Source organism: Crocuta crocuta, unplaced genomic scaffold (assembly GCF_008692635.1).
Source record: "Crocuta crocuta isolate KB4526 unplaced genomic scaffold, BGI_CrCroc_1.0 scaffold189, whole genome shotgun sequence".
NCBI classification, from domain to species: Eukaryota; Metazoa; Chordata; class Mammalia; order Carnivora; family Hyaenidae; genus Crocuta; species Crocuta crocuta.
This window is the reverse complement of record NW_027551564.1, coordinates 3,183,643-3,196,078: the sequence shown is the minus strand read 5'-3', so window position 1 is coordinate 3,196,078 and position 12,436 is coordinate 3,183,643. Positions and strand designations below refer to the sequence as shown.

The 12,436-nt window shown below is 48.0% G+C and overlaps 2 protein-coding genes across 3 annotated transcripts in view; both read right to left on the bottom strand.

Moving 5' to 3' along the window:
- The window catches only part of POU4F1 (POU class 4 homeobox 1), a 6,905-nt gene extending 4,045 nt beyond the window's left edge, over positions 1 to 2,860 (bottom strand). The window contains exons 1-4 of the mRNA XM_077750079.1: positions 2,826 to 2,860; positions 2,388 to 2,513; positions 1,102 to 1,344; positions 4 to 1,027 (exon numbers count right to left, since the gene is read on the bottom strand). Of these exons, the coding sequence (XP_077606205.1) occupies positions 4 to 1,027; positions 1,102 to 1,344; positions 2,388 to 2,513; positions 2,826 to 2,860 (1,428 nt within the window). The remainder of the gene's footprint in view (positions 1 to 3; positions 1,028 to 1,101; positions 1,345 to 2,387; positions 2,514 to 2,825) is intronic.
- Positions 2,861 to 9,084: 6,224 nt separating this feature from the next.
- OBI1 (ORC ubiquitin ligase 1) overlaps positions 9,085 to 12,436 on the bottom strand; it is a 40,355-nt gene continuing 37,003 nt past the window's right edge. For both annotated transcript variants that reach the window (XM_077750064.1, XM_077750065.1), the window contains one exon: positions 9,085 to 11,836. In XM_077750064.1, coding sequence (XP_077606190.1) covers positions 10,321 to 11,836 — 1,516 coding nt within the window. In that variant the 3' untranslated portion in view covers positions 9,085 to 10,320. The remainder of the gene's footprint in view (positions 11,837 to 12,436) is intronic.

Sequence of the window (12,436 nt, the reverse complement as noted above, 5' to 3'; positions counted from 1 at the left end):
GAATTTCATCTGCTTCTGCTTCTGTCTCTGGTTGCAAAACCACACCCGCACCACGTTCTTTTTGAGGTCCAGTTTCTCGGCGATGGCGGCGATCTTCTCGGAAGAGGGCCGGGGCTGTACGGCGAAGTNGCGCTGCGCGCCCTCGGCCTCCTCGAGCCACGCCTGCAGGATGGGCTTGAGCGCGATCATGTTGTTGTGCGAGAGCGTGAGCGACTCGAACCTGCAGATGGTGCTCTGGCTGAGCGAGCCCACGCCCGGGATCTTGAGGTTGGCCAGCGCCGAGCCCACGTCGGCCTGCGTCACGCCCAGCNGGGCGCCGCCGCCGCCGCCCGCCGCGCCCGCGCCCCCCGCGCCGGCCATGAGCGCGAGCGAGGGCGACGAAATGTGGTCCAGCAGGTCGCCAGGCTCGAGCGCCTGGTGGTGGTGGTGGTGGTGGTGGTGGTGCGCCAGCGGCACGGTGGACGTGGACGTGCATGGCACGCTGTTCATCGTGTGGTACGTGGCGTCTGGCTTGAACGGGTGGCTCTTGCCCTGGGACACGGCGATGTCCACGGCCGCCAGCGCCTCTGCCCGCGCCAGCAGCGTTTCGTCTAGGCTGGCGAAGAGGTTGCTCTGCAGCTGCAGGCGACACAAACCAAACCAAAACAAAACACACACACACACACAAAACAACAACAACAACACAACAACAAAAAAGCAGAAACACACAACAAAACCACACACAAGCCGGAAAGCACAAGCAAAGGGCAAAGCAAACACAAAGCAACCAAAATAACAATAACGGGGGTGGGGAGAGCGGAGAACAGGAAAGACGGCGTGGGGGGCACATTGGGGACGAGACCGGGGCGACAGATGAGAAGGGACGTGAGTGTGGGGAGGGAGATGGATGCAGGGGAGAAGGGAACACAAGAACACATTCCGGGAACCGGCGTGGGAGACCAAAAAGGAGGGGGGAAAGAAGAAGAAATGGAGATGTAACTCGCAGCTGGGGACCCGTGTCACGCACCCGAGCACGCACAGAGACCGCCTTTCCGAGGCGTGAAATTAACAGAGAAAGTGGAGGGAAGTCGAGAGTCGCGGCCCCAGCGCTCCCTCTCTGACCGCAGGCGCCCGACACAGAGGCAGAGGCGANCCCCGCTGCCCTGACAGGCATCAGCTGTCTCTGTCTGACGCGCGCTCACTCTCTCCGCGGCGCCGTGCGTCTGCGCGCGCGCGCGCTCGCCCGGCCGCGACCGGCGCTTGGGAGCCGCTCTTATAGTGACCACCAGCAAGGACAGCGCAGGTGATGCACCTGTAGCTACCCGGGCATGCGCACTTGCACGCCTCACCTTTCCCACCGCGGCTCTGAAAAGATCAAAAGGGCTAGCTATTGTCTGAGCCTACGAACCTTTTAGGGGGAGAAAGACGAGATGCTCACAAGCCCCATGGTGTTTTCCCCCTCGCAAACTCTCCCCCATCCCCATCGCGAGCCCTGAATATATGCGCATTACTTAGGCACACCTCCACTCCGGGGTGTCTAACAAGCTGTTATATAATGTATACAGCTGGGTATTTGTATGCTAAATTATGCCCGCGCATTCCTCTGTATACAGTATAAATAACAAAACAGAAATGCAGGAGATGCTGTCTTTTGCTGCAAGAACCCGTTTCTTTCAAGGTTTATAAATAGGTTCCTGGAGGATAATCGCGGTGACAGACATTTGTTTGAAGCAGTCAGACGCTATTGATTTCCATATAATTTAATTTCCTCCGCATACTTTGTTGTTGTTGTTGTTGTTGTGAATATAACTGTGTCAGGCACCGACAGTGACAGCCACTTAGGAGCCACAAGGAGCGTGTGCGTTCTACTAGGGAACCGCTGTTGAAATGAAATTGTGCATTTCTCTTATTGTTTGTCTCCTTTAACCGTGTACAAACCCACATTTCAAACGAGCTCCGGGTGATCTGAGGCTTCTAGTAATCAAAAGGAAAAATAGTTAACAGGGTGTTGTTGGGATCCTTTCCTCTCCTCAGCGTGTGTACACACACACACTTTATTCTGGAAACCCACACACACACTTTATTCTGGAAACTCCAGAAAAGGAAATCGCTTTAGAGAAAAAAGAATTAGATGTTGAAAAGAGAACTTTCTTTTCCCATCCATCGTTTTGGTTTCTTTGCGTCTTATCTCTCGTGTGTTTGTGTGTGTGTGTGTGTGTGTGTGTGTGTGTATTTTTCTCTTTTCCAATAGGAGATAGGATCAAGCCAATTTGTAGGAAAGTGTGATTAAAATATTAATTCAAACCAACTTGAAAGAAAGAAACCTAAGCTCGGATCCAGACTTTATTTTTTTATGTATTCTCTTATTGTGAAGTCAAAACCTAAGAAGAATGAATCAATTAGTCAACCTGTTATATGGCCCTTGTGTGGCAGGCGGCCCAAGGGCCTCCCGTGAGAACCACAGTTCAGGTGCCGAGTCCCCCGGGATACAGCACTTGCCCCGGGTGATAATAAGAGCCCAGATGTTATCACATCTGCGGCAAGAGAGCTGGAGAGCAGCAAGAGGCTACTTATGGGAGGCAGAGATCAGATAAATAATCTTTCTGGTCCTTCCCCCATCAAAGAGGTCTGTATTTCCACCGAATCGCCAATTTTATTTCTATAAACCTCAATTTGAGTTCGCTGGATCTTTTCTTCGAATTAACGCGTCAGTATTTAGTATACCCACTCAATACTCAAATTCCAAGAAGAGCCCACAGGCGTCACCATGGCTTTTTCTTTCTATTCTTTTCTCTCTACCCTCCACCCTCTTTGCAGCCAGAGAGGGGAGTAAGAAAGATGTTCACTTGCTGGTGCGAGAAGGAGCCGCGTTTCCATCCATTACTAGTCCCCCGGGAGTACTAAATGCAACTTTATCTCTGCGGGGAATGGCCGAGGAGCAGGACTTGGCTGGAGGGAGCGAGTGAGTCCTAACGTAGGCGGTGCACTGGGTGTCCGGGCTTAACCTAATCCTCCCTGACACCCCTTGCAGCGGTTCCCCGAGCTCTCTCACTAGGGGAAGAAAGGGTCCCAGAGAGGGCGAGCGCCTAGATCCTGTTCCCTCCGCAGGGAAACGCTGGCCTTTAGGGACCCTGAAGGGTGCACGGGAGACAGGATCTCAAACAGCACAGGTTCGGGCCTGCCGGGAGGATCCCCAGAGAGTGAGGCCAGCCCCTGAGTACCGGAAGCTCATCCCTGCTCACGCTACAAGGCTGGGAGGGCACCAGGAAGCCCAGCGGGGAGGCACTCTGAGATCAGGGGTTCATCGTCCCCTCATCCCCCACTCGTCTCCTAGTTCACATCTATTTGGACACCTTTCCTGAGACAATACCTGGGGGTGTGGCCAGACCTCTGCCCAGAATATCTCAGCTTTTCCTGGGGTTAGAAATATGAGGGCTGTGGGTTCAATTCTCAACCCACCCCCCAACCAATGGACTGGAAGCCCATTTAGGGCACATCTGTGTCCATCATGGTACTTAGCAAGGTGTTTGTCACAGGATAAAAATGGCCCATGAAACAATACATGTGTGTGGGAAGGAAGAGAAGGCAGATGGAGGGGGCAGGAGTGAAAGTGGAGAATTCAACAAGGGGGGGGGGAGGAGGGAGAGCAAGAGGAAGGTCACTGAAGGGTCTCCTCTCTTCCTAAAATGGAGATGACGACTGGGCCAGAGGGGTGTGTTGTCCCCACTCAGCGCTGTAGATCCGGATAGCAACTTGTCCTTTTTTCAGAGTTCAATTATTTCATCTCTCCCTCATTTCCTTTCTACTTTCCCTTCCTTCCTCAAATGCTTGGCAATCACCAGTCTGGGCCAGGGCAAGACACTGGAGAAACAATGAAGTAGCAAATAGCGAATCTGCCCTCCAGGAGGCGGCAGTCTATGAGGGCGGGGCAGCCCTAGGTGAGGAGGTGTTTGGGGTACAGGTGTGGCAGGTACAATGAGGGCGTTGGACAGCAATGCGCGACAGGACGGGTTGGGAGATGATGCTGGGACACGTATCCTGACACGTCCCTGCTGGCCCTCAGCTCCAGGCTAAGGCCGGGGGCACAGTGGCAGATCTGCAGGCAGTTCCTTGGACCTTCTGAAGTCCTTCCCCACTTACCCCAGGGCAGTGAAGGAAAAGGGTGATGGACTGGGGCTCACCAATATGTTACTGCTTTGTTTTCCCGGTTTGGCAAGCGCAGTAACTAGCTGGCCCCTGCCTGTGCTAACGACGCCCACATGGGGTCTGAGCCTTGGCAAAGATTCCTGGAAAGGTTCCCGCCACCTTCCTTCTTCTTGTTTAATGACCAACACAGATTCTCCCCTCCCCCCATCTCATAGCTTTGCATTTTATCAAGAGGGGGATAATGAATGCACAGCTATTGATTTCCAAGGAATTTCCGCCCCCAGGGATAGGGAGTCTATCATCTGGATCAGAGACACATTTCTTTCCCTTATTAATTAATTTTCTCCTCCTCCTCTGGCAGGCCCCACTTCACATCTCCTTTGGCAGCTCCTTTTCCCCCAAGCTCAGAGAGCAGAGATTCCTTGGCGTGAGGGCCGGCTGGGAGTGNGCGCGCCTGACGGCGTCTGCCCGCCGGGGCCACCTTTCTCCTTCCAAAGGGCCCCGGGGAAAATTAGCACTGGACTCCGCAGCCACTACCTGCACGCATACACACAGCCCTGGGATTGAACCCCAGTTATTTGTTCGGATTCAGGGACAGGGCTTTGGCCCTGAAGAATGTCTACTTAAGTGCGTGGAGGTTGTGTGTGTACAGAAGGAGGGGATCGGCCCCGGGTTCCGGCCTGACCGCGGGCATCTGGCGCTACCTGGAGGCCGCCCACCGGGTCCTGGCGGCGGGACAGGGGCTCTGCACCTGCCAGCCTCAGGGCGCCACGCTTCCCGCGGGCAGTCGCCCAGTTTGAAACTAGGCACATCTCACAGCGCAGTCAGCGCTCTGCGTGCGGAGAAAGTCCCCAGAGACCTAAGCTGGCCGGTTCCATAGGCCGCTTGCTTGGGTTGTTTCTAAGCAGGGAAGGGGCAGGCAGGGGAGGAACAGGCCCAGCGCAGGGGCGGGGGTTCGGTTCTCTGAAGAGGAGCTGCACTCGGGTGGGCCCTGCACCCTCTTGCTCCGACACTTTCTGTCTGAAGGATGGAATGGAGGAGCTGCTGGTAGTGGTACTTTCGCGTCTTCTCCCGCGCGCCTTCCCGGGGCCACGCCTGGGCCGCCTGGATCGGATCCTAGGTGTCTCTGGGCGCCTCCCCTCGCGCACGCCGGTTCGCAGGGCTCCTCGGGGGCCCTGCCGGGGTCCTCTGACCTCCTCCACGCGGGTGCGTCGCTGGGCCGGGTCCCTACCCGCTGCCAGGCCCAGGGCCCAGCTCTGCCCCAGAAGCGACTTCAGAGGCACATTTTTGCCGGCGGGAGCTCGGAGATTTCCTGGAGGCCCCGTCCTGCCTTTCTACCGCGCCCTGCCCGCACCCAGGGCTGCGTGTCCCCCCCCCCCCGCCCCCGCCCCCCAAAGCTGAAGTAGTTGATTTGTTGAGGCCCACGGTGACCTCCCGTAAGGATCTCGCCCCGCGTTAGACTGGAGTCCAGCTGGGACCCGAGAAGAAGGTTCTTGAGGGAGCCGGTCGAAAACCACTGTTTCCTTTCTTCTGGCCGTTTAATTCAAGTGCAGCTTCCGCTGGGAACATTCTCCTGCAGGTCGACCACCCCACCCCGAGATGATGCGCCCCAGGAAAGTTCACTGCCGGTCACGATCACTCTTGGCGTTGCGCATGTGGAGATTACCTATGTCTCTATCCATCCACCCATCTATCATCTCCGCCTTAATCTCTCCGCGGACTTAAAACCAACCTACCTTGTGAAAGATCTAGGGGTGAGGCCGGACACCCACACCCCCGTCCTAACAGGGCCACGGCCTCCCCCGCCCGCTAGCTGCAAGGGCCAGCCTCGCTGTCCGTGGGAACCGTGTCGTGTCCCTAAGCGCGGCCACCGGCCCCTGCGGGCTAGNTTGGGTCCTGCCCCCAGGCTCCCGCGCTCGCCGGCGCCGCCGCCAGCCGCCCCTCCTCCTCGCCGCCCGCACAAATCAAAGCCCCTTGCGAGGGACTGGGAAATAGTTGCCTTGTCATGTAACACATTGCCCTGATTTATTATAAAATTTTAACGAAATCATGCATATTTTAACAGCCTTTAATCACTGCATGAAAATTTAATTCATGGACTGTAGCGCGTTTAAATAAATGAAGTGTTAATTCATTAGGATTAATTAATTTGTTAAAGGATTGTGTGCAAGGTTAAGGTGGAAAGAAAACTCTTTGTTGGTTTCGCGTCTTAATCGCCAGGTTTCGCGAGTGGTAATGAAATGAAAGGAAACCGCAAAGCAAGTCCTTTCTTCGGGTGGGGTCTGGGCGGGACCAGCTGACAGCGCCCTCGAGAGCGCGGGAAATTCCGGCCCGAGGGGCACTGGCTGGTCTGTCCCCCTGGGGCGCTGCGAAGGGAGGGGGGGAGGGCGGCGGTTGGCGATTGGGAGAAGAGCAGCACTGGCTGCGGAAATCCCGGAAGGCTGGGAGCCTTGGAATCAGGAGGAAAGGGCGCTCAGAGCCAAGGCTAGCGTGCCAGACCTCACCTCCCCACCTTCAGCACAAAGATGACCCTGTGAGTGAAGCGAGGTCGCGCCTTCCGGCCCTCGAAGCGCAAAGCCTAGCCTTAATGGACAGATGATGGGCCCCCCCTGCCACCTCCTGAGCCTTCCAGCGCCTAGGGAGTCACTGTCTCGCCATCAGGCCGCCGGCCCTGGCGGCGAGGGCGAGCTTAGAGTCTCAGGAGACGCTTGGAAAGAGGAGGCGGAGCAAAGCCAAACTTGCCAGCTCAGGCTGGAGCAATCTAGAAACCTTTCTCCATCAGGAGCCTTGACCTCAGGGAATGGGTCCTTCGGCACGAGACGTCTGCTAAACAGGTGCCCCTTCAAGGATAGCGGACAAGCAGGAGATGTTCTTTTCCGCACCGAGCTCTTATTCACCCTTAAAGACCCAAAGCTAATAGCACTTCCGGTAAGATGCCTGATTTCCTCTCTGCTCCAAGCTATCCCCAACGACTTTTCTACTCACCACGTTATTAATATCAAAAAGGGCCACAACTAGCTCCTGCCCTCATAGAAAGTCTCATTTATGTGCCTAAATCCTTGCCCTTAGGACCTGAAATTATGTGTCACACATGGCACACACTTCTCCACGCTTGGTTAATCCAACGATCATTTATTAGAAGGGCATCTGCCCCCTGTTAAGACACAGCAAACCTAAAAATCTACCCTTTCGTGAAGTGAAGTGGAACTTTAAGGTATTATATAGGCTGCTTCTGTCATGTAAAACTGAAGATCACCCTAGCTTGAGCTCCAGATGGGTTCTTAAAAGAAATCTGCATCTTAATAGATGTTTCCTTGCTCAGAGTGGGGTTCGGAGAATTAGGCAATAAATGTTCACTATGCACTCTGAGATCATTGCTTAAAAGGTTTTCTCTCTGCCAAGTATTATTAAAAGGATAGGGTTACATCATCACAGGCAAAGACAGTGTTGTAGGACTCCCACAAATAGGAACAGACCTTCTTACGAGGCTTTGGGAAACACTTTTAATCTAAGAGGCCACATTCCATAAAGTTAAACTGTTATCTCAGTTTGATGTTCTACAAGTGTCATTCACAGGTACAAAATCTAGTGCATGTATTACACGTTGAATAATTGAAAACCATTCAAGTATTAGAAACAAGATTCTGATACGTCCTAGGGTTTAATACTAAAGTTCTTCCTTCCTTTGTTCAGTGGTAACCTTTAGTTTTGAACCAATGTAGATACAAAAAAATTATAGAAATACAAAGCACATTTGAAATTAAGGGGCTATAAATCTTAACGTCTCCTATTTTGTTTTACTCTCAGCTGATCCATTAAAACAGGAAAGACATGTCATTGTGGGTAGGATTAAGATTTTAAAAATTAAAAGATGAACACTAACGGTCATGTAAAAAAAAAAATCTAGCACCATGTCACATTTCCTTAGCCATTACATTTTAGAAAGATGAGCAATCACAGGGTGCCTGGGTGGCTGGGTTAAGCATCTGACTTCGGCTCAGGTCATGATCTCGCGGTTCGTGGGTTCAAGCCCCGCATCGGGTTCTGTGCTGACAGCTCAGGTTCTGTGCTGACAGCTCAGAGCCTGGAGTGTGTTTCAGATTCTGTGTCTCCCTCTCTGCTCTTCCCCCACTTGCGCTCTGTCTCTCTGTCTCAATCAATAACCTCCCCCAAAATAAAAAAAATAATAATAAAAAGGAGAGTTATAGATTTAGAGTGAGGCTTACCCCCAAGTTTACTCTGTGATTACTGAGAAAAACCTGTAGGTTTTTAGATTTGATGGAATTTCAAATATATTACCACATTGTCAAAGACACCTAAATGACTAAACTCTTTAAAAGTAGCCATTAACGTTAACATATCAAAAAGAAAAAATAACACACAAATACTTACTGGAAAACATACATGATAAAATAAAAATGCTTTACGTTAGCTTTTCATTTTTAGCCCTTATTATTTCTAAAAAATGGAGGGCATGATTCTTGAAATCATAAAAGTGATTTGTTATACTTTATAGCTTCATTGAATCCATAGAGTCTATTATAACAGGGGTCAGCAAATTTTTCTGTAAAAGGCCAAACAGTAAGTATTTTAGGCTTTGTGGGCCATACGGCCTCAGTGCCAACTATTCAACTGCCCCTGCAGTGCAAGAGCGGCTATCGCTAATATGCAACCAATGAGTGGAGTTCTGTTCCAATAAGACTTCATTTAGAAACACTGAAACTGGAATTTTATATCATTTTCCTGTATTATGAAGTATTTTTTGGATTTTTAAAAACCATTAAAAAGTGCAAAAACCATTTTTAGTTCACAGGCTTTCCTTTCACAAAAAAACAGGTATGGCCAGATTTGGCCCAGGGTTCACAGTTTGTCAACCCCTATATTATTATGATCTATTAAAAGTGGTTAAGTTTTACTGGTCTGTAGAGGCTAATTCAATATCTAAGACACCATCAAGGATTACAGTGCTTATGACATCCTTTATTCAATTCACATAGAAAAGCATGCAGTATTAATGTAAAACAGTACAGTATTAATGTAAAATGTTCAGTGCACATTAGATAAACAAGTCATTAGCATACAAACCATTTTTAAAGGCCTATATAGGCATACCTTTAGAATATACTTTTTCAGAGCCCAAATTAAAAATTGTGCTTAGTTCACCTATTCTTATCTCCTTAACATTCTTCACGAAAAAATTTTTTTATCCTACATAACAGATATTCTATTAGCCAACTAAAACTTCTTTTTCTTAAGTAAGGAAACCAGTGCAAGCAAGAATGCTACCATGCATACAGAGTTTCCACAAAGAATAGTAACATGCAAACAAGAACTTCATCACTCCAAAAAAAGCTTCCCCGGGGATAAGTGGATCAAGAACTTGGCAAAGGGCAATTCTGCACCTGTGTATCTGGAACAATAAAGCCACGATGTTTAGGACCCTCCAAAACCAACCGTTCTAAGCCTTCTTTCCAAAGTAGGCTCAATTTCTGATTTTCGACACACATAAAAAGATGAGCAGATGAGAGCTACCTGATATAAAACAAATATTTTCATATATAAAATGTATTCTTTCATACTAGCAAAACATTTTCACAAAAACTGGACAAAATACAATGTTAAAATTGCAAACATACATATAAAAAGCCTAAAAAAAAAAAAAAGCAAATGAATATTGGACTAATGTTAGAGTACTATTTCTCCACCACGGCCTTGCCTAAAAGTTGGGCCATCACTAAACATAAATAAAAAGGGGCAGGTAAAATAACTTCCACCCAAGGAAAGCTTTAAAGAAACTCAAGTGTCTTATAAGCAGTGTGTAGACAATATGAAAAGTTTTATTTAAGAAATCCACGTTCTGAAGACAACTGAGGCTCATTTACAGGCCACTGAATCTAACAGCTAAATCAAGACTCAAGAAACCAAACTACACCCAAACCAGATACGTACAATATTCATTAAAAGAAACCCTCTCCCTATCTTTACTGATTAAAGAGATCCCCAAATGAAAATGAAAAAGGATAAATCCTTTAAAATAAAAGTATTGTGAGTACAGGCTAATTCACCATTCTGACTTGACACTTGACTACAGATTATCAATTCAAAGTTGTACAGAACTTTTATGAGGGGAAAAAGTAACTTTAAAAACTTATATTCCTCTCAGGATGAAAACATAAGTGACACCTTTCTAATGAGTCAACTTTTAGTTGCTTTTGATGGGCTGGCATTGGAAAGACTGCTCTGGATTTTTCTTTTCGTTGACTGATTGCTATTTTTATTCCTCTTTTCAGGCACAAAAGAAGTAGACCAAGGAGACTGAAGGTGGTTATGAAGACCGTGCATCTCTGAGGTCATCTTAAACAAAGAAGATCCAAACCTTTGATCTTCAAATAGCCGGTGTGAACTGCTTAACAAAACACCCTGGGAAAACTCAGTCTGAAACAAACAGCTCGGGGGTTTGAGTTCATTAGTTCCGGGGTTAGAACTGGTATGGAGTGAAAAATCTTCATTCATTTCTTGGTCAGATGGAGAGAGGAGAAAAAAAGAAGTGGGTTTCCACTCATTTCCATTTTCTAACTGATCAGCAGTTAGAGAACCTTTGGAAAGGTTTGGCTTAGTTCTTTCATCCACCTTATCTGGTTCCTCAAGAAATTCACTGCCTTGAGAGGACTTTGATAATCCGTCCAAATCTACTGACTTAAAACCATTATTACAAGGGCTCTTGCTGTTGTCTGACTCTGACATCATTGAATCCAACTCAGATATTTTGTCAAGGTAAGCTGCGTCCATTGATGCTTCGCTGGATGTTCTCGTCCGATTCATTTCAAAACAGCGAATAGAATTCAACCTCTTGGATAAGCAAGAGCCTGATTTCTCACTTAATTTTAAAGAAATCTCTCCAACAGAATTTGCTATTGTATTTTCCTCCGAGCTTTCAAAATCCAAGCTTTGGGCATAGCTTGTGGAACAACAGTCCCAAAACCCTGTCTTTGAGGAAGTAAAACATTCTGATTTCTTTTCGTTTTCACTTCTATCATCTTCTGATGAGTCTTTAGTACAAACATTCGGAGAATCACAAAAGTCATCAAACACCAATTTTCTGAGATGGTTTGAGTGCTTTTTGGAACCTACAGCTTTGACCACAGAGCTCTCTCTGTTTTCTGGAGTACTGAGCTGAAGGCAACTAAGGGACAAAGGAGTACAAGGAGCTGGAAGATCATAAAGTTCTTCATCTTTGTAGGGTATGCAATCGCTTGGCTTATTACCCCATTCTCTTTCCAAGTAAGTATCCATACTTGTATCTGTCACATCTAACATTATTTCCACCTGTTTCTGATATAGGTCTTTGTTCGTAGAACAATTTGATTCTGTTTTGCTGGTGCTTTCCTGCCTGGCAGAACTGCCAGAAGGCTTTGGCAGGTGAGAACTTGAGGTGGAGGAGCCAAGCTGCTTTCTGGCACCATCACCTGGACTGTTTGATGCGATATCCTCCTCGTCGCCTCTGCTCCCCTTGCCATCTGTAGAAAGTGCTCTCTGGCAAATGGAATTCATAGCTTCCTTCTCTTCACTTGAATTTGTTAGCTGTGCAATTTGAGATTCTAGTTCCTCTATATACTTATCACTTCGTTCCAGGGCTTTCTTGAGGCGATTGGTTTCACGTTCATGCTGTTCTACTTTGGACTGAAGAGCAGCTACTGTAAACCTTCCAAACCTGCAAGGAATGGAAGGATAGTTAACTTTACAGTTCAAGCTTTTTTCTTTCTTTTTCAAAGTTACGGGTACAAACTGTGTTGGCCCATTCTAATCTCACATACCAGTGACCTTTCAGACCAGTCGATAAATAGGTCAAAAGCAATACCAGACAGATGTAGTATCTTCAAAAAAGAGTTTTTCCACTTTATGTAATAATTTGCATAGGATAATACTGGCAAAGATCTCGTAGGATACTTTTGTGGTCAGATAAGATCCACAGTGGCAGAGAGGCAGGAACTCACTTCTGACTTCCCTTCCAAGAGCTAGCTCTATCAATTCAGCTCATATATGCATGCAGGGTTATCCCCTAAAACAATGGCAAAGATTTATGATAACATTTGAACAGTGGTCCACATCTTGAAATATTTACATTCAATCATTTTCCTATCGTACAGCAGTGTTTTACAATACATTTCTTATACAATGTCACCTTGTCAAACATAAAATGCCAATTTGAAATTCAGAAATCTTAGCAGTCTCAGCAGGGGTGGTTTTAAATACTTATTTGGACCCTTTCAATTATAGCCACCCTTGATCTGAAGCTTTTACTTGGCCTTTC